Source organism: Channa argus, chromosome 15, assembly GCF_033026475.1.
Source record: "Channa argus isolate prfri chromosome 15, Channa argus male v1.0, whole genome shotgun sequence".
Taxonomy (NCBI): Eukaryota; Metazoa; Chordata; class Actinopteri; order Anabantiformes; family Channidae; genus Channa; species Channa argus.
Genome location: NC_090211.1, coordinates 6,341,598 through 6,367,782, shown reverse-complemented (window position 1 = coordinate 6,367,782; position 26,185 = coordinate 6,341,598). Strand labels below are relative to the sequence as shown.

General features: G+C 39.6%; 3 protein-coding genes and 2 non-coding genes across 8 annotated transcripts in view; 4 read left to right on the top strand and 1 right to left on the bottom strand.

Moving 5' to 3' along the window:
• Positions 1–989: 989 nt before the first annotated feature.
• Positions 990–8,899, top strand: slc25a39 (solute carrier family 25 member 39). Of its 4 annotated transcripts, XM_067475963.1 has the most exons (13): positions 994–1,268; positions 1,490–1,646; positions 2,904–3,009; positions 3,127–3,186; positions 4,004–4,054; positions 4,972–5,081; positions 5,210–5,277; positions 5,467–5,591; positions 5,696–5,869; positions 6,352–6,461; positions 6,875–6,956; positions 7,247–7,327; positions 7,424–8,899. In XM_067475963.1, exons 3-13 carry the CDS (start codon positions 2,913–2,915, stop codon positions 7,540–7,542), a joined length of 1,077 nt encoding a protein of 358 aa, XP_067332064.1. In that variant the 5' UTR covers positions 994–1,268; positions 1,490–1,646; positions 2,904–2,912; the 3' UTR covers positions 7,543–8,899. The 4 variants fall into 4 exon arrangements, with proteins under 4 accessions (XP_067332066.1, XP_067332065.1, XP_067332064.1 ...); XM_067475964.1 differs by lacking the exon at positions 1,490–1,646 and having other exon boundaries at positions 993–1,268; positions 2,884–3,009; XM_067475962.1 differs by lacking the exon at positions 1,490–1,646 and having other exon boundaries at positions 995–1,268.
• Positions 8,900–9,612: 713 nt separating this feature from the next.
• rpl3 (ribosomal protein L3) lies at positions 9,613–13,321 on the top strand. The gene is made up of 9 exons (XM_067475961.1): positions 9,613–9,746; positions 10,237–10,429; positions 10,915–11,083; positions 11,413–11,548; positions 11,751–11,937; positions 12,054–12,316; positions 12,390–12,485; positions 12,663–12,782; positions 13,202–13,321. The coding sequence occupies exons 1-9, from the start codon at positions 9,744–9,746 to the stop codon at positions 13,244–13,246; spliced, it is 1,212 nt and encodes a 403-aa protein (XP_067332062.1). The 5' UTR covers positions 9,613–9,743; the 3' UTR covers positions 13,247–13,321.
• Positions 11,584–11,675, top strand: LOC137100650 (small nucleolar RNA U83B). Its single transcript, XR_010910955.1, has one exon. It is a non-coding gene; the product is annotated as a small nucleolar RNA U83B (small nucleolar RNA).
• LOC137100647 (small nucleolar RNA SNORA54) lies at positions 12,979–13,111 on the top strand. The gene has a single exon (XR_010910952.1). It is a non-coding gene; the product is annotated as a small nucleolar RNA SNORA54 (small nucleolar RNA).
• Positions 13,322–23,299: 9,978 nt separating the features above from the next.
• cacng2a (calcium channel, voltage-dependent, gamma subunit 2a) overlaps positions 23,300–26,185 on the bottom strand; it is a 63,485-nt gene continuing 60,599 nt past the window's right edge. Inside the window, exon 4 of the mRNA XM_067477854.1 lies at positions 23,300–25,301. Coding sequence (XP_067333955.1) covers positions 24,766–25,301 — 536 coding nt within the window. The 3' untranslated portion in view covers positions 23,300–24,765. The remainder of the gene's footprint in view (positions 25,302–26,185) is intronic.

The window sequence follows — 26,185 nt, the reverse complement described above, 5'->3', positions numbered from 1 at the left end:
TAGCATCCTGAATCTGCATGTTGAAGTCAGCTTCTCATTCGATAGTCAACACAACAAGTGTTTTTATTCGCTACATCTTCTAGAGTTGGTTTAAATCCACTTTTAACTTAATAAAGAAACTCTTATTTTTTTGTCTGACCTATCAAAAAAACTAATAGACTTTATGTCACATCCAGACCACCAAAAGTGTCAATGCGACAAGGTAGAAATACTGTTAAAAAAGTCCTGTAATTAAAATTCTATTTAAATAATGTACAATAATATGGACTCAACAATCACTGGATGCACCAAAAGTAAAAGTACCCTTAATGTATTATAGCTCATTTCATTTCATTTCATATATGATATTACTGCAGTAGAATTATTGATGAATCAATGTGCTCATCACTTTAATGTTCCATCTGGTAATAATGGAGATTATTTTAATACCATTAAGCACAGTTTTTATGATTATATTATAAAGTCACAAATCAGTCAAAATATTATAATTCAAAATACTTTACACAGATTGTATTTAAATTATTAGTACGAATCTTAAAAATACCTTGTAATTATAGTTCTCAAATAAATGTAGTAAAAACTTACTCTTACTCTTACTTACTTACTTACTCTTCAAATACTTCTTTTTTAATAAACCATAGTGTGGTTCTCTCAGCTTTCCTCAAACCATTCACATTCCACTTTTCTCAATGTGCCTTCAAAGCCATTGCTCAATGCTGTCAATGTTGCATGTGAAATCATTTTTGATTGTGAAATTTAATTTATTACAAATCTGTAACTAAATGTAAAGCGGTGTTTTCGGGAATTATCGTTCAAGAAATGTGATGGTTTTCTCATGTAGGCATTGAAGGTTTTGCAAATTTGAAAATGGGTTTGAAAAGGTGTTTCCCTTTAAGTGGTGAATCGGAAGTTAATGTCAGCGCCTTAGAAGTCGTTCATTTTAACAAAGATCGGTATATCATACGCACCGGCCTCTCTCTGTCAGTGACATATGGCCATCATTGAAGGTGGTGGTTTACAGATCTGTGACGTCGTTATTCAGTGCGTGCACATTTTGTGAGTCGTACTCAAACGGCCTCGATCCAGTTGAGGACATAAACAAGTTTGTTTGCGGGTAGACCATAATGGAGTACCCGGGCAGTTTCTGCACGATGGAGTGGCTTAACCGCGGCTCTTAAATGTGACGTTAGGCAGTAACGTAACATTTACTTATTTGAAATGGCTGAAGAGGCCAATATTTCACGACGACGCTGGCAGTCGAAGTAGAGGTGAGTAATGTGAACGTTGGCTGTTTATTTAACCCTGAAGCTAACGTTAGCTAGCCACCCAAGCTAAGCTGCAGTCAAATAATGACAGTTACAGCATCACGAATTTCCTAAAGAGCTGCTCCAGTGCATATGTCAGATTAACATACTGGCTGTTAATTCAACTGTATCCTCCTCAAGTTAGGCTTATCCGTAATTCATATACGTTACGTTTTTGTATGTAGCGAAGTTACCCAGATAATGGTGGACAAAAAGAACATCATGTTCAACAGCCCTGAATTTAGTGCAGCAGCTAACGTTACGTTTCGAGATGTGCCAGGGTCTTAAAAAGCGAGGCCACCGAAGGTACTAAAGTTTTTAGCTTCATCCCTCCATTTTCAGGTAATTATGCATTTCCGCCTCCTTTGCAATTATTTTCATTAATTATATTATAATTATCTGTTTAGGTCATACTGTGAAAACAAACGTGTGTAATAAATGTGAATACGTTCGTGCAAACAATAAGTTGAAACGTATTCATATCACGTATCTTACTAAGAACGTGGTTCAGACGGATGCTATGCATAATTAGACTGGTATGACAGTGAAAGTACTAAGTAAACAAATGTGACTGTGACTTGGTGAACACTACATAAAACCTGTAGTGCATTTGAGTTTAAAAATTCCTCTAAATATCAGGTGTCTCTATTTGTGGGACTGTTAATTTCTGCTTTCTTGGTCCAGCAGAATTCTTACACTGATTAAGCATGTCCAGCATAAGATTATATGATAACCCTGAATTACATTTAATTGTGTCATTTAGGTGCATTTCAAAGTATCTTCTCATGTTAGAACACATTGTAGCTAAATGGTTATGCTGGGCATTAAAGCAGAAAGTTGGAAGCTGCACTTTTTTGGAAAGCAGCTTATTGTAGCAAATCCTCTGCCCTAAGTGGCTATAATTGTAACGCTAAGTGTAAGTCCTCAGATCTTCTTTGAAGGTATTTCTTAATTTATTTTAATTAGTTTTTGTTCCTTTTAATCACTGGATGATGAAATGTTTGTTTTTCTGTGACTAAATCTCCTATGTGAGCAGTGGGTCAGGAGGCATGGCTCTCATGGCTGTGGTGAGACTGGAGACCTGTACGTTATAGATAAGCTATCACAGTGTTTCAACGAACACATTATAAAAACTCCACCTAGTCCTAGGTCACATACATGAAGGACATTGGCTCTAAATTCAAGCAACAGTTCAGAACTTGAACATATCCAATTTAAAATAAAGAAAAATCTGCACATATCTGAAATAAGATGTTGCAAATTCTTTATTTAATAGTTAAATGTTTTCCAACTTTATTTCACAGCATTAATCTGTTCGTTAGTGACAAAATATACAGTTGCTTTTATGTTCTTTTTAGTGCTACATTTTGTTTATGTAATTTGGGTTGCCATGTGATTAATTTGGAGCATGACAAGAGTAGGTATCTGCCATAGCAGGACACTGACCTCAGTACTGTTGGTTTGCTGATGCTTTAGCTGCTTTACATAACAAGGACACACCTGGCTACAGTCAACGGGCCTGAATTACAGTGTCTGACAGGCTCAGACACTTTCATGAAGTTTATGTGACGTAGTGTAGTATTTCTCTTTGTCTGACAGGTGGGCAGGATGGGGGAGGGGGCCGTAAGTGTCCCAGTGGTTGCCATCTCACCAGTGCAGCAGATGCTGGCCTCTGGCACTGGAGCTCTTCTCACATCTGTATTTGGTAAGATCACAGAAAAAAGTGTCAAACCACAACTTATCGTTATAAAACGAGTTTTTCCAACTATGTTTGCAAAGTCTTTTGTAAATATGATAATCACATCAAATAATTTGTTTGCAGTTACACCGCTGGATGTTGTGAAGATACGACTGCAGGCTCAGCAAACACCGTTCCACCAAGGTAGGACAAGAATTTGATCTTCCCTTGTTTAGATTGTACATTAGCTTAACTGCTCCGCTCAACCCTCTCTCTTCCTGCTCTGCCAAACTCATCTACACTTCACCATGTATGCATCAGGTAGTTTTTATTTTCAGGTTACAATAAATTAGAAGGCTCCGAAAATGATTCAAGCAAAAATAATAAGAGCCATCTTAAGGATCTAAAGGAAGACTTTACACGTATTGAACTTGCTTCTTTTAGTTCTAGTTTGGGTCGTAAATGTAAATGAATGCCATTAAACTTCCCTCGTTTTGTCGTCTTGTTGCTCACATCAGGGAGTTTGCAGTCGTGGTCATCCTGTTTTTTTCAAAACTCCTCCATCATATAAACTCCTAACGATGAAAAATTCCTCTTAGATGTCATCTGGAGAACCTTTTTAGCTACAAGCAGAGAAATATATTAATATAGGGACGTCAGAAGGGAGTTTATATACATGAATTTATATTTAAACCCTAAACTAAAGGCATAGAAAACAAGTTGAAAAATGGTTGTTCAGGGAGTCTGAGTCTTGGTAAGCTTTGCCAGAACCTGTCTACATTAAGAGAAGTTTTTCAACATATTTTTATATAAAAATAATATTTTTATATAATTCTTACATCCTCTAGGAACTAAAAACACTGGCTTTGTTTATAAAAAATGCTTGTGCAGAACGTTTTAGTCTCACTTCTTTTCTAGCTTTACTACCTTTGTCTGTGTGCTTTATGCATTGTGTTTTAACCCATGTTTTTATGCTCTGTTTTTGTCTTTTATCTTTTTGGCCTTTTGCTTTGTTTCACAGCATTAGCCTGTGATTCTGCCCCGTGGGGTGGTGTCATCCGCCCTTCCAAGTGTGAGTATCTGATCCATCGTTAAGGCATGCTTAAAAACTGCTGATTGATAACATGGTGGTCTAGCACAGCTTTCTGTATATGGCCACGTGCTCAACTAACAAACATCTCTTGCCAAAACAAACAATAAAAAAAAAAAAACTTTGCAAACACATCCACATGAGTCTACATGTTTCTGTTCGTGTTTCACTACTTGTTTCTTGTTTGGCCTTAAAAAACCCTTTCACTTTTTCTAACAAACAAAAATCAACATTGAAATTATTCCATTTGATTGTCCTTGCTCCTCAGTTTCAACTTTTGTTCCTGGAAGATTTTCTGAACTCCATCTGACTTGTGATCGTGTGCCTTGTAAATGTATATTTGCATTTCCAGTGATATGGCCACAATGTAAATTGAAATTGCAGCATGTTGTGAAATAATTTATTTTTTGGAGTTTCTGTGAAAATATTGTTGATAGTCTGTCATTAAACAGTCCAAACTAAACAGGCAGAGTAACCAATAGCAAGGACAACCACGTTGCTATCTCCTGAGTGCCTTTGTGGTCATTGCCATTGCATGTGTTTTTAAAAATCTTTTTCCCTTCTGTCCTGTTGTAGAACTCAATTTAGCAAACAATAGTACCTTACAGAATTTATCACACTAATAAATACCCCAAATGTTAATAATACCATTTATGTATTTCATCACACAATTGACTTTTAGATGGTGGATTTCATTTTATTTTATTTTTTGTATCTCTTGGTTGCATGTCAGTTCTATAAAGGCTGGACACATATTTTTTTAGATAACAAATTTGTTTGTGAAACAGTTCACAAAGTTAAAAAAGTTCTTTGTGAATTATAAATCTAGTTCTTATATAGTTAAATAGTTTGCTGCTATTTTGAACACTCTTGACTGCTGGTTGTTTTGTCTCTCACAGGGAAGTGCTTCCTGTACTGTAATGGACTGATGGATCACATCTATGTTTGCCAGAACAGAACCAATTGCACCAGCTGGTACAAAACACCAACACAGTTCAGTGGGACACTTGTGAGTACTTGGAAGTCCTGGGAACATGGGTAGCTTGGCTTTTATCCTGGTTTATGTGCCTCAGAAGTTTAATAGAAATATTAAATTTTATATAAAATTGTTTTATACTATATTTGTTTGTGTCACAGGATGCTTTTGTGAAAATTACTCGGTATGAAGGACTCAGGTCTTTGTGGAGTGGGCTACCACCAACACTGTGAGTCTCAAAACTCTCATCTGGAATATGTGTGATAGTGTGAGAATACATTTATGAAAGCTAATGTACATGTTGGGGTGACACCACTTTTGATATGAAAAGGTTCTATTGATGTGGCCTACAGTGTCTACAGTCTCCACGCTTACTCATTTAAAATCTTTGTTTATTTGCATGTGTGTGTTTATACAGGGTTATGGCAGTACCTGCCACCATCATCTACTTTACTTGCTACGATCAGCTGCGGGACTTTCTGAGATACGGTCTGGGCTTTCAGGGCAGTCACATCCCCCTAGTCGCTGGTGGTCTGGCCAGATGTAAGTCCATTAAAAGCACAAGCACACATGGATATTGTAACTGTAATATGGTAATAGGTTTTTGACTTCGTGTGGTTGTGTGTGTGTGTGTGTGTGTGTTGCAGTGGGGGCTGTGACAGTGATTAGTCCTCTGGAGTTGGTCAGGACTAAGATGCAGTCCCGTCGACTGTCGTACAGCGAACTGCGAGTGTGTATCCGCACTGCTGTGGCCCAGAATGGCCTGCTGTCACTGTGGAGGGGATGGGGACCGACTGTTCTCAGAGATGTACCCTTCTCTGGTAAGATCATCAGAGAATACAAGGAATCCAGTATAATATAGCATGTGGAAGACAAGTCTTAAGATTGAAAATGATCTGTGAGCAATTGTTAGAGGGAAAATATCTCAAAACATTTCCTGACTGAAAAAGGCATCATCTGGTTAGGCATCATCTTAGAATTAAGGTGGAAAAATCTTTCCTTGATGTAAAATTTTGTTTTAGTGTTTATTCCACATTTACAAGGTATAAAAAGTAATCTAACACTTTTTGCACTTTTTATTTACAATGTTTGTCACTCCTAGTATCTCACATTTATTATTTCCCCCTCTTACTACACATAAGGTTTTTAATAATATATTTTTACTGATAGTCATGTTAATCTATGTAGTCCGATATCACAAACACACCTACACCCTTTAACAGGAATAGCAAAATTGGTGGTTGTCGGAAAGATAAATGCAAGTGAAACAAAAAGAACTGTCCCTGCTTATGTGTAATTGCAGCATTGTACTGGTTTAATTATGAACTGGTGAAGGCCCAGCTGTGTGAACAGTCTCGAATGCCTCAAGCTAACTTCTCCATCAGCTTTACTGCAGGAGCTGTCTCTGGAGCTGTAAGTACTCAACAATAATCTTCACACACCTGCCCTGTGTTACAGCATATAAGCATGTTTATGACCAACACAGAAATCATGGTAACATCATTTAACTTGATGTAATCAGACTTATTTTCTGCTTTAACTCAAACTGAGACAAAATAAAAAACATAACTTAATAAAACAATGTTATCTTTGGATAACTGGCTGTACATGGCTAAATGTCAGAAGGATATTTTAACACTCAAATATTTGATAACAGAGTTTGACAATAAGTGCATTGTCAGAGAATCAGGCCAGTTTTTGACCTACATTCACATTTAATAAGCAGTGATTAAACAAATACTCTTCTGATATGAACAGTTATCCTTCATGTACAGATAAAATCTCAGTCTGATCACTGGCTTGTTTATGTCTGTCATGGTGTCTAGATTGCTGCAATCCTGACACTGCCTTTCGACGTGGTGAAGACACGTAGACAAATCCAACTGGGGGAGATGGATACTTTGGGAGGTGTGTTTCTGCTTGTGATTTGTGATAAAGCCAGTGTTGCCTTTTAGGTATATGTGCAAAAAAAGCTGATTCCTGTAAGAATCAAAATTTGGATCTTTTATGATTAAACAAATATGAGAAATGGGTTTTGTTTTTTTGTTTGTTTGTTTTTTCTGTTTTTTGAGTTATTAGTATGTTGATGGAAAACTGCAAGAGCACAGGGCAGAGAAATCAATTGACATTTATTTTCTTCCATCATATGCACTGCAAATGCAAATGTTCTTAAAACCGTTTTCTTTTTTTCCTCCTAGTTTCCTTAAAGAAAAACACATCCACATGGCACATAATGAAGGAAATATGGGCCGAGTTGGGCTACAGGGGCCTTTTTGCAGGTACACACTTATAGCTGTTGTATTATGTAATGTGCAGCATATCCTGTTTTGCTAAAAGATGTAAGTACAGTACAGTAAATTACTTATTTCTTCCAGGTTTTATGCCCAGGGTGATCAAAGTGGCTCCAGCATGTGCTGTTATGATAAGCACTTATGAGTTTGGAAAAGCTTTCTTCCAAAAGATGAACCTTGATCGAGAGCAACTGGCATGCTGAAGTCTGTGTGTGCAGCACTTAATAATTCTCACTGGTAGAAGAATACTGAGACATTATTATCAGGAGAGTTTGTTTCTCAAACAAAAGCTTGAAGAACAAGTGGGCCTGAATTGAATATTGTATGAACATTACTTCTTTTTTTTTTTTTATGTTAATGACTTGAGACACCACACTGAGCGATTCTTCAGAGTGTGTCAAGGGTTTGAATAAACTTTCTTACGAGAATCCTAAAGAAAAACAAGAATCCAAGTTACACTGATACGGACACACATAACATTTTATTATGTGTATTTGGGCATGAAACTTAGAGTTAAGGCAATGCTGTCATGGGTATCAGAATACCTGTTAAAATTACATAATTGTTGATCTATGCAGGGCAGTAGTTTAATATTAAGGCTTGATGGCAAATCTCAAGCATTTTTTAAGGACTACAGGTGCATGAGTCTGACTGAAAAGGTTCTCATTCCTAAGTTCTGCAGTGCCTGAGACAGACTGCATGTTGTAAAAAGCACAGCTCAGTACAGAATATAGTACAAACGCTTGTCCAAACTGCATTCTTGTAGCGGTAAAACATATTTATTTACTGCAGAGATGGCTTACAAATCTGTTTGGATTGCTGATTAGATCTGTCTAATTGTAGCACTTGCAACACAGAAGCTGTGAAGTTAAATTTTTCATATATCTGTTTTTAAATTTGTCACATATGACACACAATGTTTGATGTTGGAATGACCTTTGACCTTTGAAAATGCATTTTTATTGATGCATGACATTGTTTTATTTTATAGTATAAATACATTTATTGCAAGTTGTTACACAAAGCTAAGACTAATACAATTTTAAAGAAGTGTTGATTCTGTGTGATCATTTTAGAAGATGTAGTGTGTGAGATGTTGAGCTGTAAGCATTACATTAATAAATGTTTTTATTATGTCCATCCTGTTTATCACTGGAGGTTGGCCTAAATAAACCTCTACAGCAACATCATCTGGCACAAACTACATCCTCCACAATGACTGTACAGTTGAATCAGAACTTCTGCAAAACAAAAATTGAACATTTGCACCTTCACAATGGTGCAGGATTTACTGAAGGTAAAATAAAATTGGGTATTTCTTAGTGTCCCTAATAAACTGGCAATTGAGTGTAGAATTCCTGGCTATATGAGAAACAAGATCTGTGAAAAATGATGGAGTTGGCTTCCCAAAACTCACACAGATTTTCTGCAATGATACTCATCAAAGTTGTTACAACACTGGACCATGTCAAATTATTGCTGCCTTAAACTGAAAGGTGTAAATATTTATTCTTTGTTTTTTGTAATGAATCAAATAGTAATAAATATTAAAATCTGCAATGTGTGGTTTATTTCTTAGCATCAAAAGATTGATTTGATTTAAAGTCAAATCAGGAATCAAGTAAAAGCATAAAATATAAAACAAATATAAAAGCTAACCCTTTCCAAACAAGTGGGTCTTCAGCTGAACCACATCTGTTCGTTAGTTATAATTCATATTGATTGAGATGAGCATAAAGTCACTTACACACAAAGTTATAGACAATATTAAATGAATTGTCTTTGTAGAGGCGATCTTACTTGTATTTGATGGTTCAACAAATATTCACTCCAGAGATCGTTTTATGAAGAACATTGAACATGTATTGTATTCCTCGTTTCTCAATTTAGCCGACAATGGGCTAATTCTACAATACAGGCTTACGAACAGTAATTTCACAAACAGGTTCACGAATCGATTTGACCAAACAAGTTTCTCAAAGTGGTTCCCAAAGCCAGAGAACACGTTTCTTATAGCTATTCCACAGAACATGGTAAGGTCGGATCCACTTGAGTCTCAAACACTGAAATATTTTTAGAGAATACACGGCTGCTCGTCCTCACAACTTTAACTTGTCAATGATGTATTGACAATTTAAATAAGATAAAAATAACTTAAGATATGTCAGGGCGCGATGCCAGGTCAATTATAAATACCAAAACGTTTTAATATTTCTCGTTGTAATGTAAGAAGTACAACTAAACAGCGACATCTAACGGCCGCTTGATTTAACATCTACAGGTTTAAATGCTGATGGGCGGGTCTTCACACTGGCTAGTAACGCAGAACCCCGCGATATTTCCTCTCTTATATATTGCCAGTTTTCCTCTTTGACGGCCTCTTTCAAATCGGATTGGAGACAAAATGGTGAGTGTGTGCTATTCGTAGCTCAGACTCTGCACTTTCATCCATGTGTTATCGAAAGCATCCGCGACGTGTTCTTTGTTTTAGAGGCTCACACAATTTTAACAGGCGCTTTTTTGATGTGGTGTAGATTAATTGGGAGCAATATTGCAATTTTAACCATAAGTTCGTTATGTTACTACTGAGTGACATAGCCACACCGGCAACTCGCTGTTCAAGATGGCCGCTCGACCCAGGCCGCTACTAAGCTTCACAACTATTTCGTTTGCAAAACGACAACCTTGTTTAAATTCTAATAATGACATGTTGCGATTGTGCTGTAAATTTAAGGTTATGGTAAAAAGTCGGGTTAGTGGGTCGTTAGGATAGTCTGCAACACTCGACATGGCTAGCTTGGCTAAAAAGCCCTTGTACAACTGCCATACTGTTTTACAACTTCTTACGATTACTTGCTACGAGCATGGACCAGCTAACTATTTTCTCCCCTTCACAGTCCCACCGCAAGTTTTCGGCTCCGCGCCACGGATCGCTGGGCTTCCTGCCCCGCAAGAGGAGCCGCCGTCATCGTGGTAAGGCCAAGAGTTTCCCCAAAGATGATCCCAGCAAGCCCGTACACCTGACTGCCTTCCTGGGCTACAAGGCCGGCATGACACACATTGTCCGTGAGGTCGACAGACCTGGTTCAAGTGAGTAGAGTTGGGCCTAAACATTTTAATATTTCTAGTGAAACTTGAGAAATGTTGTATATTGAAATTTAGTTAAAAAAATTTTTTAAATTGCAAACATTTTGCCATAACAGGAAAACTAATAGTTACAGTGAGTGCATTTCATGTAGTTGTAGAGTCGTCATATGGTGGGACCTTAAAAGGAACAAATGGGGTGACCCCCCCCCCCCTTATTAGCCTATTCATATACCACATGTTCTTCATCTATTACACAGAATGGAATTATGTTCTCATGTTAAAACCAAAATGCCTGCTATTAAAAGTGGTTGTGTAGGCTATGATGGTCTGCCTGTGATGAGATTCTCGACGGGCGGACAGAATGGGGTTTATACCCCTTGCTGAATGTCGAGTACTGAGCGCAGCCTACACCACAAGGAGCTAAAATGTAGTTTCTGCACTAGAAGGTACTATTGCAATCAGTAAGACTTGACCTTTCTCTTATGCAGAGGTGAACAAGAAGGAAGTGGTTGAGGCTGTGACCATTGTAGAGACACCACCCATGATTGTCGTTGGAGTTGTGGGTTATGTCAACACCCCTCGTGGCCTGCGTTCCTTCAAGACCATCTTTGCAGAACATGTCAGTGATGAGTGCAAGCGTCGCTTCTACAAGAACTGGTGAGATACAGCATTAATGCTGAATATGAATTGTGTACCTGAAGCAGATGTTAGTTCCTGTGTTTCACTGAGTGAGTCTAACATTACGGTGGCCCTTGTGGCAGCTCCGCTCAGGTGCCATGTGCCCTGATGAGCTCCGGGTTCCTCTGGCCAGTGGAAAGTGCTTCTTAGAAACTGTGCCATGAGCCGAAATTCTTCTTAGCTGACGGAGCCCCCTTCTCCGTATGGAGGGAGGGTGAGCAGCTATGCACTGTGTTCTTCCGCTGGCCCTCTTGGGGTTATGAAGGACCTGTGCCAACATGTGTTCTTGCTATGCCCTGTGCGCTCAGGTACAAGTCCAAGAAGAAGGCTTTCACAAAGTACTGTAAGAAATGGCAGGATGAAGAGGGAAAGAAGCAGTTGGAGAAGGACTTTGCTGCCATGAAGAAGTACTGCCAGGTCATCCGTGTCATTACCCACACACAGGTTAGTTTTTCTTTTCATTTTATTAATGGGGTTTTGCTAGTCAGTGATGAGACCACGGAATTTGCGTCAGGCATGACGCCCGATCAATATGAGGATATCTTCCATGCTGCCTTCCTTCTGAGACTGCACAGCTATAATCTTGATTTGTCTACTGTATTGTTGTGAATATAATCTCTTTCTAACAAGAGTTTTTCTTGTACAGATGCGTCTGCTGCCACTGAGGCAGAAGAAGTCTCACCTCATGGAGGTGCAGCTGAACGGAGGCACCATTTCTGATAAAGTGGACTGGGCCCGTGAGAAGTTGGAGCAGGCTGTGCCTGTCAATACAGTGTTCACCCAGGATGAGATGATTGATGTGATTGGGGTCACCAAGGGTCATGGATACAAGGGTAAGATGAGGTTAAATATCTTGAGTCATGCAATATGCAAGTCTTTAAATGTATTTTGCATATATTAACCCTTCCTTAAAGCAACACGTCATCCGTAACCGTTGTTTGACTCTTAGGTGTCACTAGCCGTTGGCACACGAAGAAGCTTCCTCGCAAAACCCATCGTGGTTTGCGTAAGGTAGCCTGCATTGGGGCCTGGCATCCTGCCCGTGTGGCCTTCTCTGTGGCCCGTGCTGGTCAGAAAGGTTACCACCACCGTACAGAGATAAACAAGAAGATCTACAAGATTGGCCAGGGCTACCACACCAAAGATGGAAAGCTGGTGAAGAACAATGCCTCCACTGAATATGATCTGTCCAACAAGAGCATCAACCCCCTGGTACGTGACGTTCATGCAACCTGTCTGCTTGTTACATCCCAGGAAAAAGACTCACGTTTTCTTTTGTTCACAGGGTGGATTTGTCCACTACGGAGAAGTGAGAAATGACTTTGTCATGGTGAAAGGATGTGTTGTGGGAACCAAGAAGAGGGTTCTGACTCTGCGCAAGGTGAGGATGAAGTCAAGGGCTTTATTTAAAAAAAAAATAACAATAAAATATGCATCTCTTACTCAGTTTTAGTTGTATATTGTAGTTTTATAAGTGAACAGGACCCTGTTCCATGGGTGTATAATGCCTGCAGCTGTACCTCCTAAATGATTTTATTTTTAATATGTTTTTCCCCAGTCTCTCCTGGTTCAGACCAGCCGTCGTGCCCTGGAGAAGATTGACCTCAAGTTTATCGACACCACCTCCAAGTTTGGTCATGGCCGCTTCCAGACTGTGGAGGAAAAGAAGGCGTTTATGGTAAGATGGCACCAAAAGCCGCTCATAAAAAATTCTTTATATTTTTTAAGATGCATGTTCACATCAAAAAATAAAATAAACAATTTAGGCCCTTTTTTTGTTTTTTTTTAAAGAAATTTTGGATTTGGAATGTTCATTCTCCACATGTTTAAAATTTGACATTTTAAATTGCATCCTGTGTCTTTTCACCATTACTCTGCACTGTTCGTAACCTGGTTCAGTCCTCAGTATGAACTCTGGGTTCCATTCCAGTGCTACAGTGAGCTCCAGTGAGGCAGGGGAGCAGTGCCTCTTTGTACTTGCTCCCTGTTCACTCTCTGGAAACACTGGCTGCTCTGAACAAATGAGACAATGAGGCTTTGGCATGCAGCTCATGGTCTGTTTTTTCATTTATCTTTTTCTTCTTCCCATGTCTACAGGGACCACTCAAGAAGGACCGTATTGCCAAGGAGGAGACTGCTTAAAGTGCATTTACAGAATGCTGTTGCATTGTCTGTCACTGTTCTGCAGTTATTTAATAAAAAAGAGACTGAACAATGTGTTAAAGTTTTTTTTATTTTTACTCTGGCATCGGGAAAATTCTGGTTCTCATGGACATGAGAGGAAAGTCTGGTCAGATCTGGTTGTAGGTTAGCTTGGGTCAGCACATTAAAAGACACTTATTTTAAGAAAACATCTTGGCACCTTTCTAAACTTATTGTCAAATGTTGATTCGCTAAAATTGTTTACAAGGAATGGTGTTTAAAACACATGGTCCCCTTGTGGTGGTGGTTCATAATCAATACATGGAAAATGGTCAAATATAAAAGTAGGAAAACAGGATGGTAAAGACAATATTCAGCATATAAATGCTCAGTAAGTGGTTTTGTTACTTGGTCAGTTTGTAGTGGGACTCTGTCATATGTAAGGGGTGAAGGATTCAGCAAGAGTTGAGCCAAGTTCCCAATCTATGGTGTTTTTGACTTTTTTGTGGAAGCTGGGAAAAGTGTAATCTTAACGTCACATTAGTTTACCTAAATTGCACAGGGTAGCTAAGAATCCTAGGACCAAAAACATTGGTCTTTTGGGGGAAGGTATGTGTTGATTTGAGGTTTGTCTATTGATTTGTAAGCTCAAAGCTGTTCTTGAAGGACATGTAAACCTGGCTGCCTTTTATACCAGAAGCTGAATTTACAGTGACACAAATATTTGTATATGTCTATAGTGTTGTAAATCTAACTGATTTTATATTTTAGTTCCAAATGCAGACTGCCATCCACTAGGTTTTAACAGTAATTAAGTAAATGCAGTTACCTTCCCATCACTACTTTTAAATGGCCTCTGAGCTTGTGATGTGTGATCAGTCTCTGAGCACAGTTTTCTGTGTTGCAGCTGAAAGGTCGGCATCAGCTGTGATGAGAGGAGCCACCTATGCAGAACTGATGGACAGCAAGACTCTGGGTTTAGCTAACATTGCATGTTTTTACTGGGTATATGTGTCCTTGAGCTGTAAGGCTTGTATTTGGCTGACATCAGAACTCTAGCAGTCACAGTGCAGTAATTAAGCCCCAACATCATCCAGTCTGACTCATCACTGTCAAAACTAAAACCTGCACTTCAGCAGGTAATGAGGAAGACACTGAGGGGGCTCCAGAGGGCCTTTTAGAAGTCCTGCAAACCACCTCTCTGAGATGTCTCTGCATAATATTTAGCACTCTTAGCAGAAATATGGATTTCCGGTAACGCTGTTCAAGGTCCCACCTATCTCCCATTAACCTGCAGTCAAGGGAGTTTAAGGACAATTGAGCAGCACTTAAAGAATTTGACATTTTTCTCTACCAAAGCAGTTCTACAGCTGTGAGAAAATATCCTCTGAAGGACACTTTTAATAAACTGAGCCCAATAAGGAGGGCTGCTGTACATGTAGAAGCAGCTGGATGAGGAAGCGAGGGTGAAACTCTGTGTCACTGGGGCCAGAGGCCAGTTATGGAGATGTCCAGGCTGTTGCATTATGACCTCCAGAGGCTCTGACCCCTGGCCTGCTGCAGAACAAGCAGGGCTGCATTTTAAAACATCCACAGAGCTCTGCTTTACATAATGGCCCCTTCCTGCTAAATGTGATAGTTAACAGCCCAGAATGATGCCATTGATTGCTCCTTTTGTCCCATTCAGATGTGGTAAGGTGTCCCAGCAGGCGATCTCTTCATGACCCTGTGTATCAGTTCAAACAGCATTTCTGTGCACTTTTCATAAAGGCCTCTCTCCGCATCATTCCACCCAATTAGTTGAATCCTCTGACATTTAAAATGAGCTTTCATCACATGCTGGGACAAATGAAGCAGGCGCCATGGACACAGATGTACAGAAGGAAAAGATACATAGCCTAGTTTTTTTTCTATGTAATAAATAAATTTGAAATAAACAACTTTAAATATTCTAATATGAAGTAATATCAGTAATCCTTTATTCTGCAGCTCCCGTTTTCTATAGATAATTTCCTGGAAACTTTCCTTGTGCCCATAGGCCAGTCTTTGGGACTTTACTTTACGTGACTGCATTTTTGTGTGTGTGCTATCAAGCATCCTGAGGTAGCAGCTGTTGCTAATGGGACAGCAGCCAGGTAACCAGGGTGCATGCTGGGACAGCAGAGAGGAGGGCCAAGCATTTGATTTATGTGAGAGTGTGTGTACAGTAAGTAGGTGTGTGCATCTGTGGGTCGGTGTGTGTCCTGGCATCGTGCTCGTCAGCCGGCTGGCAGAGAGTCAGCGGTGGGCCGTCCTGCAGAGTGAGGGAAGTAGCTGGGCTGCGCTGGGGCACAGTGTCTGAAAGGAGGACAGACTGTCGGAGGGGACAACCACACACGTAGGACCACTATTACAATGAATGGAGGCCACAGGCTTCTCCTGATCAAACAGTAACTATCTGACTGCTTGACAACTGTTATTCTGCCGGGACTGGGGGAAATTAGCTGAAAGGATTCTGTCAGTCTAAAAAATAATTAAAAGACAAAAAAGGTCATTTTCAGCTGAGAAATTTGTGTATGTGTATTTTCATCTTTGCACTTTGTTAATTGATTGGACAAAGGTCATGTAAGTACTTACTGAACCAATAAGGATTAAGACACAATTGAGGAACCACACCTACACAGCTCTGGTGAACCAGATTAGCTGACATGTGGTAACAAATAATAATGCTATGTTCTAGTTTGGAAAGTGCACCACATGTTGCTGCAGCATGGATGATCTGGATATGCATCATTCATATATTTTAGGGCTGAGCCCACTTCTCTTGACTATATTAAAATAGCTTATATTTCACACTTTTTATTTTCTAATATGTACTAAGCTGTAAACAGGTATGATTCATGTGTTTTGTTAGTTAGTTTTGAGTGAAAAAAAATCCAAATCACATACGCTCTAATTTGGTCAGAGATGAGCCAGAGGTCCCCTTACGCCTCTTTCCATGTAGAGGACAGACGTTTGTCTTGGGCCTGGCAGACTGCAGCTCCCGCACCCCTGCACTGTGGCATCAGTATTCCAGGCCCGTTCATGGACACGGTGTTCCCGAGAGCTGACGAAGGCAGCAGCCCTGCGCTCCCATCACCACCAGAGGGCTCAGCACAGCGCTACACTTTCTTCATGCATCCCAGACCACTTTGTGTGCTAGTTTGCTTCCTCCTCTTTATCTCCCTCCTTCTTTAACTCCCCTATATTCAGAACCGGATTTCAAAAGCTTCAGATGATTTGTAAAATAGAGACATAGCTCTAACTCTTCCTTGATCCATATATTTGTTTAATTACAGGAAATGGAAAAGCTTGATGCTGTGGAGGTGATGTGAATGTGTCATTTCAAACTATGCTTGCTCCAATGATTTTTTTAAATACTTGGTTGACTGTGCTTATAGCCCTCTGCTGCCACTCAACTCGGTATGGCCCAAAAAAAATAACCTGGGGTGAGCAGCAACTGTTCTTTCGTCAGCACAAACAACAGGCCTCATCTTTCTTTTACCAGCACACACACACACACACACATGCACACAAACAGTGTGTATGTGCTCATAGGCTTGCACATGTAGATTCAGTGTTTGCATGCATAGAATAAATCCAGACACCCATTAATGGATACACTGGGTTTCCACAGCAGTAATCCACAGAGAATGAACGTTGAACGCTCATTCGGTGACTTAAAGTTTGACTTTTGAGGATCGGGTGACCACACAGCTTCCATGGGTGTTTGCTCCGCTGTCCCCAGAATGCTGTCCAGTAAAGTTATAGAAAGGTCATTAGTTGATTTAATGTGAGGTTATGTAATCTTGCAGCTTTACAGAGACTCAAAGGCAAGTTTGGGCAGAAACAATCAGTGCTTTGCTTTTAATACTCTCAGCCAGGAGGGGGCAGTGTGTACAGTACCTCAGGTTTCTTGTCCTCACCATGCAAATACCACAAATACCTCTCCTCTAGTGACCTCAAGTCAACAACTACCACCAGCATCAAGCTGAACACCACACTCTTCATCAACGTTGAAAATTTAAGCTATATCACAATCAAGTACGTTCAAGAATGATTCTGGGTCTAAATTAGATCTTATTTATGTTTTTTTAAAATCATTTCTATTGTGAATCAAGTTACAATGAATGTAAGAGAGGGATCGGCTAATAATTCTACCTTAACCCTGCATTTCTTATAAACTCTTCTGAGATTTTTACTGTCTTTGAGCTCATTGTCTTGATTTTCTGGCTGCAACCTCACTGTTTGGTTCACTCTCACTTCTCTCTTTGCTTCATTTTCAACCACAGCAGGGTGCTGGTTTCAGCAGAAAGCTCTTAAAGCTCACAGCACACTACCTGCTCCTTACCAAAAAGCTGACAGACACAGGTAGATGTGAGGTAATAAATTTGGTGGAGAATTTTGCAACTAAAGCTACAGATATATTTCCCTCAGGAGCTGGTAGAGAACTAAAGGAGAGATAAAAGAGAGGGGGCTGTGGCAACTCTAAATGGATAATAATTCTCAGTATCTCCTAGATGTGTTAATGCACAAACTGCATCTGCTTATCAACCATAACAACTCAATTATTAGTCAGTATCATGTACAATCTGTTTCCACTGTTCTAAGGTGATGTTTTTTTGCCTCACACTTGTTTCAGCTATGCTGCCATGTTCCCCGATTCTATCAGCAACTAAGTACGTTTATCATAACCGAGAGAAAGGACAGAGCCCCTTAAGGGGCCATCTATCTAATTTAAAAATCCATCTCAGCATATTTTATATAGTTAATTTCAAAGGAATTTCAAGACTAATAAGTAAAGAAAGGACAATTCTAGCTACTGATGGAGACACATATGGAATTGCCACACATACACACATGCAAAAACACAGATAGACATTTTGTCTGTCTTTCCTTCCTCTTGTCCTTTTTCCAACAAAGGACAATTTGTGCCCCCCAGGAAACGGAGCATTGAAATCTGGCCCCGAGCATGATGGGGCCCTGCTATGATGTCACAGTGCTGCAGCTGTGGGTGGGGCTATCATTTGCATTAGCTCTTGCGCTGACCCTCCCTGACATCAGTGTGCAGTGTCCAACTTTGTTATCCTGCCAAGAAAATTGAAAAAAAATAAGTGTTTATTCTTCAAGGGCATATCTTGGTTCCCCTCAATTCAAGTTCCCGAGAGGAAGATGAGAAGAAGGAGGAAGAGGAGGGTAAGGTTCTTCATCCCACAGCAACACAATGAATGAATTATCCTGTCAGGAGCTGAATAGAACATAACACAAATTTATGTCACCTTCAAAATTAACTTTTAGGCTTGTTATTATTCAATTTATGTTACTAAACTTTAACTTTTACGTAGCATATACTGCATGTGGATGGAGTATTTTAAGTTCTCTGGTATTTGCCACTGAACAGGACACAGTAACAAGATATGAAAGAAGTGAATGGAAAAGAAACAATATGCATCATGATTCTATAAAAATATTACCCTGTAGATAACTCTTATAACTTATAGACTTGGTGGGTGTCTTTATTTAACTCACCTTGAGATAGTATTCATGCTATCTGTGTAATGATGCATGTTGTATTATGATACAAGGAGATTTATTAAAAGCCCTAAATACAAAGCAAAACAGTTATTAACACTCTTTAAAGTCTGCAGGCAGGAAGAATCAAAAGTGATATTTACAACACTGAGGTGACTGTGACGTTGGTATATACGAGTCTGTTTAGCCCTGAAGATCCTAGTCGGTCTCTTCGGTTCTCTTCAGCAATCCTCGGCTGCAGTTCAGTCTGCGGACAGCAAGACTACAGAAGGTTTTCACCTATGTCACACTTTAAAGTGTGAGCATATGGCTTTTGATCGAACTCGGAATATTAAAATATTTGGCCGTTCCTTTTGGACTTCTATTAGCCTAACCCTGTCCCAGACATTGCTGACACCCAAAAAGCTTGTATCCCATGGACCACTCATGCCATACTAGCATATTCAACATAAGTTGCTTGAAAAAAGCAGGCTGCATGCTAAATGTCAAGCTATGGAGAGCCAGCAGGAAGGTAGAGCGGTTCACCACCAATCTCGCAGTTGTTGGTTCAATCCCCGGCTCCTCCGGTCACATGTGGAAGTGTCCTTGAGCAAGACACTGAACCCCAACTTAGTTGCTCCCGGTGAGTGTTGGCCAGCTGCATAGCAGCTCCCCCATCGGTGTGTGAGTGTGTGTGTGATTGTGATTGTGAGTGTGAATGGGTGAATAAGAAGCAGTGTAAAGCGCTTTGAGTGCCAATAGGTATAAAAGCGAATATAAGTGCAGACCATTTACCATTTCCCACTATATCTGCAGGTCAAATATTCGGGACGGATTGGAGTGGAAGGTCTGTACTCTGATCTGAAGTGAAGTAATTATTTTGTGTAGTAAAGTAACTTGGAGTTTACTTAAAGCAAGAAAATTTAGTCTTTAAGAATCAAGCCAGCTAACTGGGCTTCTGTATAATGTGGCCAACTTATACTAATTAAGTAAACTGCTACATTTGCATATACAAAGAAAGATGGACATTTATGAATGTACATCTCCATCCTACTGCTGACAGGTCCAGCTCACAATGAAATATGGGACACTATCCTGGGCTAAAAAAATGATGAAGGAAGACAACGAGACAAATGGGAAAGATATACCTAAGAGGAGAGGAGGGGAGACAGTAAAAAAGGACTTCAGTCCTCAAACATATTAAAACTGTGATATTCAGATAGCTGCACAAGAGGCCATTTGCTGCTTTATGAGAAAGCCTGTATCTCTAAGCCTCCTCCCCAATGCACACGCATACACATTACTGCTTATGAATTCTAAATAAAGATGGCTATACATAAAAAAGCGCTATTCATTAAGACTGCTACGTCGACATATTCTTCCCTGACACTTACAGTATGGAGAACGGCTTGTGTCAGTCAAGGGGCAAATCAGGTTCTCAGCACTTTTTCTAATAGAAACTTTTCTCCACTTTTTCCCCACTAGCTTATTTAATGCTTTTGTTGACCTGTAAACTAGTGGAGGGTTTAGGGAAGCGCATCCTGTACATCCTATCATAGGGAATTCTATTTATGCGATAAATCCTATGATTTTATTTATTCAGACTTTTTCTGGGAAGACCTCTCTTTGCACTCAGCTCCCTATTTAACCACACATACATAAAACACACCATTGACCTGAAGAACAAAGCCCTTTTGTCTCACAAATAGCTTTGATTTGTATCTCTGCCTCAATGGCATATGTGAGCATTTCTTGACACACACATACTGTACGTACACACTCACAGCAGTATGTTAGGCACCAAGAGCAATGCTTTTAGGGCGCTGGTGCAGAAAGGTGTTGAATCTTCTCCTCACAGGGAAACTGCCAGTAGACTATACCTGCTACTGTTACTGCAAACCTGTGTTTGTCAGGTATGCCATGTCCTAGAAAAACACCACCACTGTCTGTGTATGAAATACTTTCCGAGGTCTTTTACTTCGAAAAGAATTGTGCTTGTTAGTGTATAAAAGAGATGTATCTGTACCTGTACTGCAGAATTTAAATGTACTATGCAAAATATTCTGATGTTTGCTAAATTGTCTCATTGACCTGCTTTTCCTAAAGCAAGACAGACATTCTCATTCTCTACATGCAGTAAACCATGTCTTCTTAAGTGGCAAGAGTTTGATGTATGTTTTTTGTTTTTATGAATCCACTAACAAGCGCACAGTCATGTTGACTGTCTGTCTGATACAAGTACTAGAAGGGTTGTACTGATATTTTTGGTTTGTGGCTCCCAGTGGTCATTTACAGCGTGTTATCACTATTTTACAACAGACTTTTAGGGCTGTGCTTTTAGCTTGCATATCATAGCTTTTATATCTGATAACATAGCTTGTATTTTTATGTGCATATAAAAGTGGATGCCAATATTTTTGGGGGTGAATTTGCCAATAGCCAATATACTGTATATTGTGTCAATAGTCCATGTCTGACAAAATGGCCCTTTGAAGCCTAAAATAACTCAGTTTTGTCTGTTCTTCATTTTGTGTCCCTGTTAGAAATGAATTGAAATGGATACAACAACACACAGACTCTGTGGTTCTTTGCTGGCGAGGGCCTTTAGGGATATTATGATTTCCTTACCCTAACATTAAAGGTTAATATGCTTCAAACATAGCTGGCCCCCCATCTTCCCCACATCTAGGTTTCTTTTTCTTTTGTCCTTTTTTCATACAAGTGCAACACAATGAATGTCTAAATGTCTATTATCATCATTTCTATGGCAGTCCTTTCTCCCGCCCTGTGAGTTAGGCCATTTGTAATAACTATAATGCCTTCTACTAGAAGTAGAGCTACTTTCCCACAGTAGATCAGGGTTTGACTCCAGGGCCAGACATTGTGGACTATAATCATAGTTGTTACACAACATTGTGGACATGGTTATTTCCCTAAGGAAGTACATATATGTCATCACTATATCTAGGTATGTGATGTTTTGTTTTTATGTAATCTGTCTTTTAATTTAACCCTACTCAGAAGTTTTGGTGCTTAACCCTAATGCAGTTGTGTGTGTATGTAAAGTTTTCCTCTGGCTTCAAATAATGGCACTTCTGGGGCGTCCAAAGGAACTAAAAAGCAGGAATATGATACCTTGGGCAGCCTCATTATGTGATGCTGTGAAATTAGAATGTGGTTGTGGTTTAAGTGTTCAACCATCTGACACACACTTCTGTTGGAAAATACTTGTGTTAAAGAGCAGAGATGCACTGTACCAAAATCTAACTGTTGCTTCACCTCATGTCATGTTTGTCTGGGCCAGCAAGGGGCACTTGAACACACCCCTAAGACTAAAGCCAACAGCCAACTATAATGTATGCATCATGATTGCATGAGAGGACGGGCAAGTGGAAAACCTAGAGGTACAGATATAAACCATTACAAAGTAGTAATTGCTTAACATTTTCATACCACACTTGCACACCATGGACGGTTTATAGCTACAGTACTTAAATTGAGAGTATGTCTGATAAAGAGTTGGAAACACACTACGCAGGCCTTGTCAACCACCATGCTGAATCGGCTAAAAAGTCACAGATGGGGGGTCTGACTAGTCCCAGTGTTGTGAAAGACACCCCACAAATTAGGGTGACAGACACTCACTTATAGCCCACTGGCAGACAGCTGACTGTTAGCTTGGTTTGTCATGGCCCCAAGCATCACATTTATATACATAACCCCAACAAATATTTTCACGTAAGTGTAACTAGAATCCTTATTCCCAAAACCAAGTCTACTGTAAAACAGGCACTAAAAATGAGAACCAGTTTAAATGTGCTCGCATGTCTGAAGCAAATGGTCCCAAAAGAAACACATGCAAAAGAACACCCCTACATACACACATACAGAACTACTACAATCCCCACAGAGAGATGACAAAGTTTACAAAAGGCTTGGACTCTGCAAGCAGCCAGGATAAATATAATAAGTTACAAGGTGATTAACTGGATGAATGAAACTTATATCTGTCAGACATAATTATATTTTGCAAATTTGGCAAAAATAATCTCAATAAACTCAAGGTCAAATTACAATCTTGATCCATGCCCTAGCACTTTTATGTCATCACCATGTGACTTTTGTTTAGAAAGGAAGTCCTCCTGCATAATCACAGCATTGGAGAACCATGCCCTAGCCCATCTAATCAAACAGGCTAGAGTAAGTAAGTGAGTAAGACCTAATCTATCTAGGAGTAAAAAACAAAAATCACTCACGAGCAAACAGAGACCGAAACCTGTGATGACGTGTCACGAGTGAACATATAGAGCTTAATTTTAAAGGACTCAAAGCCATAAAGGTCAGGAACTATGCTCATTCCACAGCTTACTATGAACGTAAGAAACCTTCAATTCAGTCTTTTTCTGTTTTTGCAGTTCAAAAAAGGACAAATGACAAGTGTTTGTACTGAAAATTGAAAAAAGGGTCACAGGCCAAAGTCTTTGTGTACGCAAAGTATGTGTAGAGACACGCAGTGAAACATGCTGATTTGTTCCCCCTAGGGTTCGTATTTTATTCATCAGGACTTGATGCATCCAAGTATAGGATCATACAGTTTTGGCACCTTTAAAGATTTCATTTTCAATTTGAACAACACATTAAAAATCAAAAGAAACAAAGAAATTGCTAAGGCTGTGTGAGTTTTAAAAATAAAATACATACATACATGTATTTATATATTTATAAAGAAATCAACCAAACCATTTAAAAAAGCAGTTTTGTTCAATGTGGATTGTTTGGTTTGTCTCACATAAGCAGAAGGATAAAATAAACTAAATAAAAAAGAAAATATACGAAAAATACACGTAAAAACATTAATACTTTAATCTTTAGCGTTTTTGCTTTTTTCCCCTTATTATTATTAACCTTTAAAACTTAAGTTTCTCAAGAGCAGATTTGCTGTAATTTTATAGCATGCATTTAAATTCTGAAATTGTGAGTCTTTTAACTTCTCTTGTACTATTTCATATTTAAGTTGTTTTTATTTTTGTGATCGTCATCCTCTTCTTTTCCTTCCCCTCTTCTCCTTCCTTTTTTTATTTTGTAGAAGTCGTGTTTGGAGTCTTTGCTTTGGGAACTTTGACCCCCTTTGTTGGCTGTTTCTGTTAAGGGGTTCAACTCTCCTGTTCACGACCCCCCCCGAAAAAGAAAGTGAACAGGGACCAAGAAAAAGATGAGAAGGTTCTGTTAAAAGAATATATATTATTCTACTGTTGTATCTGTCTGTATCTGGAGCTTCTCTTGTTCTCAACCTTCAAATGAACAGATACTAGAAGAGTCTTTTCTCATGTTTCCAACAGCACTGGGTTTAGTTAACTTTAGTGTTTTTTTTTTGTTTTGTTTTGTTTTGTTTTTTTTTGCTTCGGTAAAGTCTGTAACTCATGATTATTAACGTAATAATTTATTTATAAAAGTAATACATATATATATAGTACCTTTGTTAGAGATTACAGATTGGGCTATTTCTTAGTGAACCCCAAAACTGTAATAATTCACAGTTTTAATGCAAAAAAATCAACAAATGAATCAATAAATTAAAGAGGTGTATATCTGAATGGTGAGCTCGACCTGTTGCTCCAACCACACTATGGGGCAAAACTGTCAAACCAAAGAGCTATGAAATCATGAAATCAATTTTCTCATAAATGCTCAACCCCTCCCACCTTCCCTTCAGTGCCTCAGAGCTCATAAACAAACTCCGCAGAAATGACAGATCACTCTCTTGGGACAAACTGACCCATTCTCACTTTTCTGCCACTTAATCCAGGAACACAGCAGACTTGTTGAAACTCTCTCAACAATGGTAATGGAAAAGTCATGCAGCTCAACGAAAAGAACAAATGTCTATAAACATGAAAATCCATCTTCTCCTGGGGTGTACTGTACCCGCAGGGGTCCCTGTGTCTCCTGGTCTTCTCTCCTCTGGCCTGGCCTGGCCTGGGTCAACTCCCTCATACTGGCGTGGTGCGGCGATTCGCTGTGTTGGTGTGGCTTGAGTCTTTCACGTCCTTTTGGATGCAGTTGTGGACTTGCAGGAAGTTGTGGTCCCTCTCAGAGTTGTAGGTGGCGGTGGGGGTGCCGGAGGACTTAAGGGTGTCCCGGGGCAGCGTGTACATGGAGATCTCTGTGGATGGCAGCGCGCTGAAGCCCTTGAGACCCACTGGTGAGGCGTCGCGGGAGTGGGACGGGTCTGTGGAGCGGGAGGAGGAACGCGAGCGGCGTCTGTAGCGGTAGCGGTAGCTGGGGATCCGCGTTATGGCTGAGCCTTGGAGGTAGTCAGCTGCTCGTGCCCCTATTCTGAGCTGTCGATGGCGGTCGATGAACATGTGCACAGCCAAAACACCCACCATCTCAGCCATGATGAAGGACAGGGCCCCGAAGTAGAAGGACCAGCCATAAGAATAGCTGTTCTTCTTTGAGTCGCTTTTTGAAGGATCCCCCGCGTTGGCTGATATGTACACGATGATCCCGATGATGTTGCTCAGGCCTAGAATTTGGTAGGTCAGGCGTGATGATAGTGATTAATGGGTTCATTGGAAAAGGGGATGGAGGAAAACGACAAAGAGAAGAAGAAAACAGGACTGAGTCATGCACTGTACACTGTACTAACAACTTCAATCCTCTTAATTTTTGGCCCCCCAGTTAGAAACATGGTATCTTCAGGTCTTGATTCAGATCACTGGAGATAAAACAGTCCACTTTAGCGGTGGGTTCTATGTTACAGCCTCTCATATATTGGCATATACAAGTGTATACTCAAAGAGAAATGTTGGACATGGTATATCTGGGAAGATGGATTGCAGGGAAAGTGTATCAGGGACACCATATTTTTAGAGATGAGTCCCAATGGGTGGCTTTTAGCCTAGCAACAGGAGCCATAGAAAAGAAAGGAAGACAAAAAGTGAAGTTTAAAAAAACGGCCGAGATTATTTATCATTTAATTGCAAACATAGCGTTTTGAATGAATAGTGTGGATATTAATGTCGAAAGAGACTAACACCAGAAGATCATAATGTCTGTATTGTAAAAGTAAAAGTACAGCTTGCAGGTAGTTTAGTTATGTGTAGCACAAAGACTGAATTGGATGCAGAAACTGGGGCTAAAAACGGGACATAGAAATCTAAATTCCATTAACAAAGGCTAAGCTTAATGTTCAGTATATCTTGGTAAAGGTGAAAAACAGCAGGTCCCTATTGACCAAATTATATTTTGTGTTATTCCCACCCATAACTCGTCAAACATGTAACATGAGGTTAAAGCTACAAAACAACATGACAACATGAAACCAAAATGTAATTTAAAATCAATTTTGGAAAGATGCTGTGCTCCTGATGCTTGTCCCCATGTATTATTCTGCAGGCGCTGGACTCA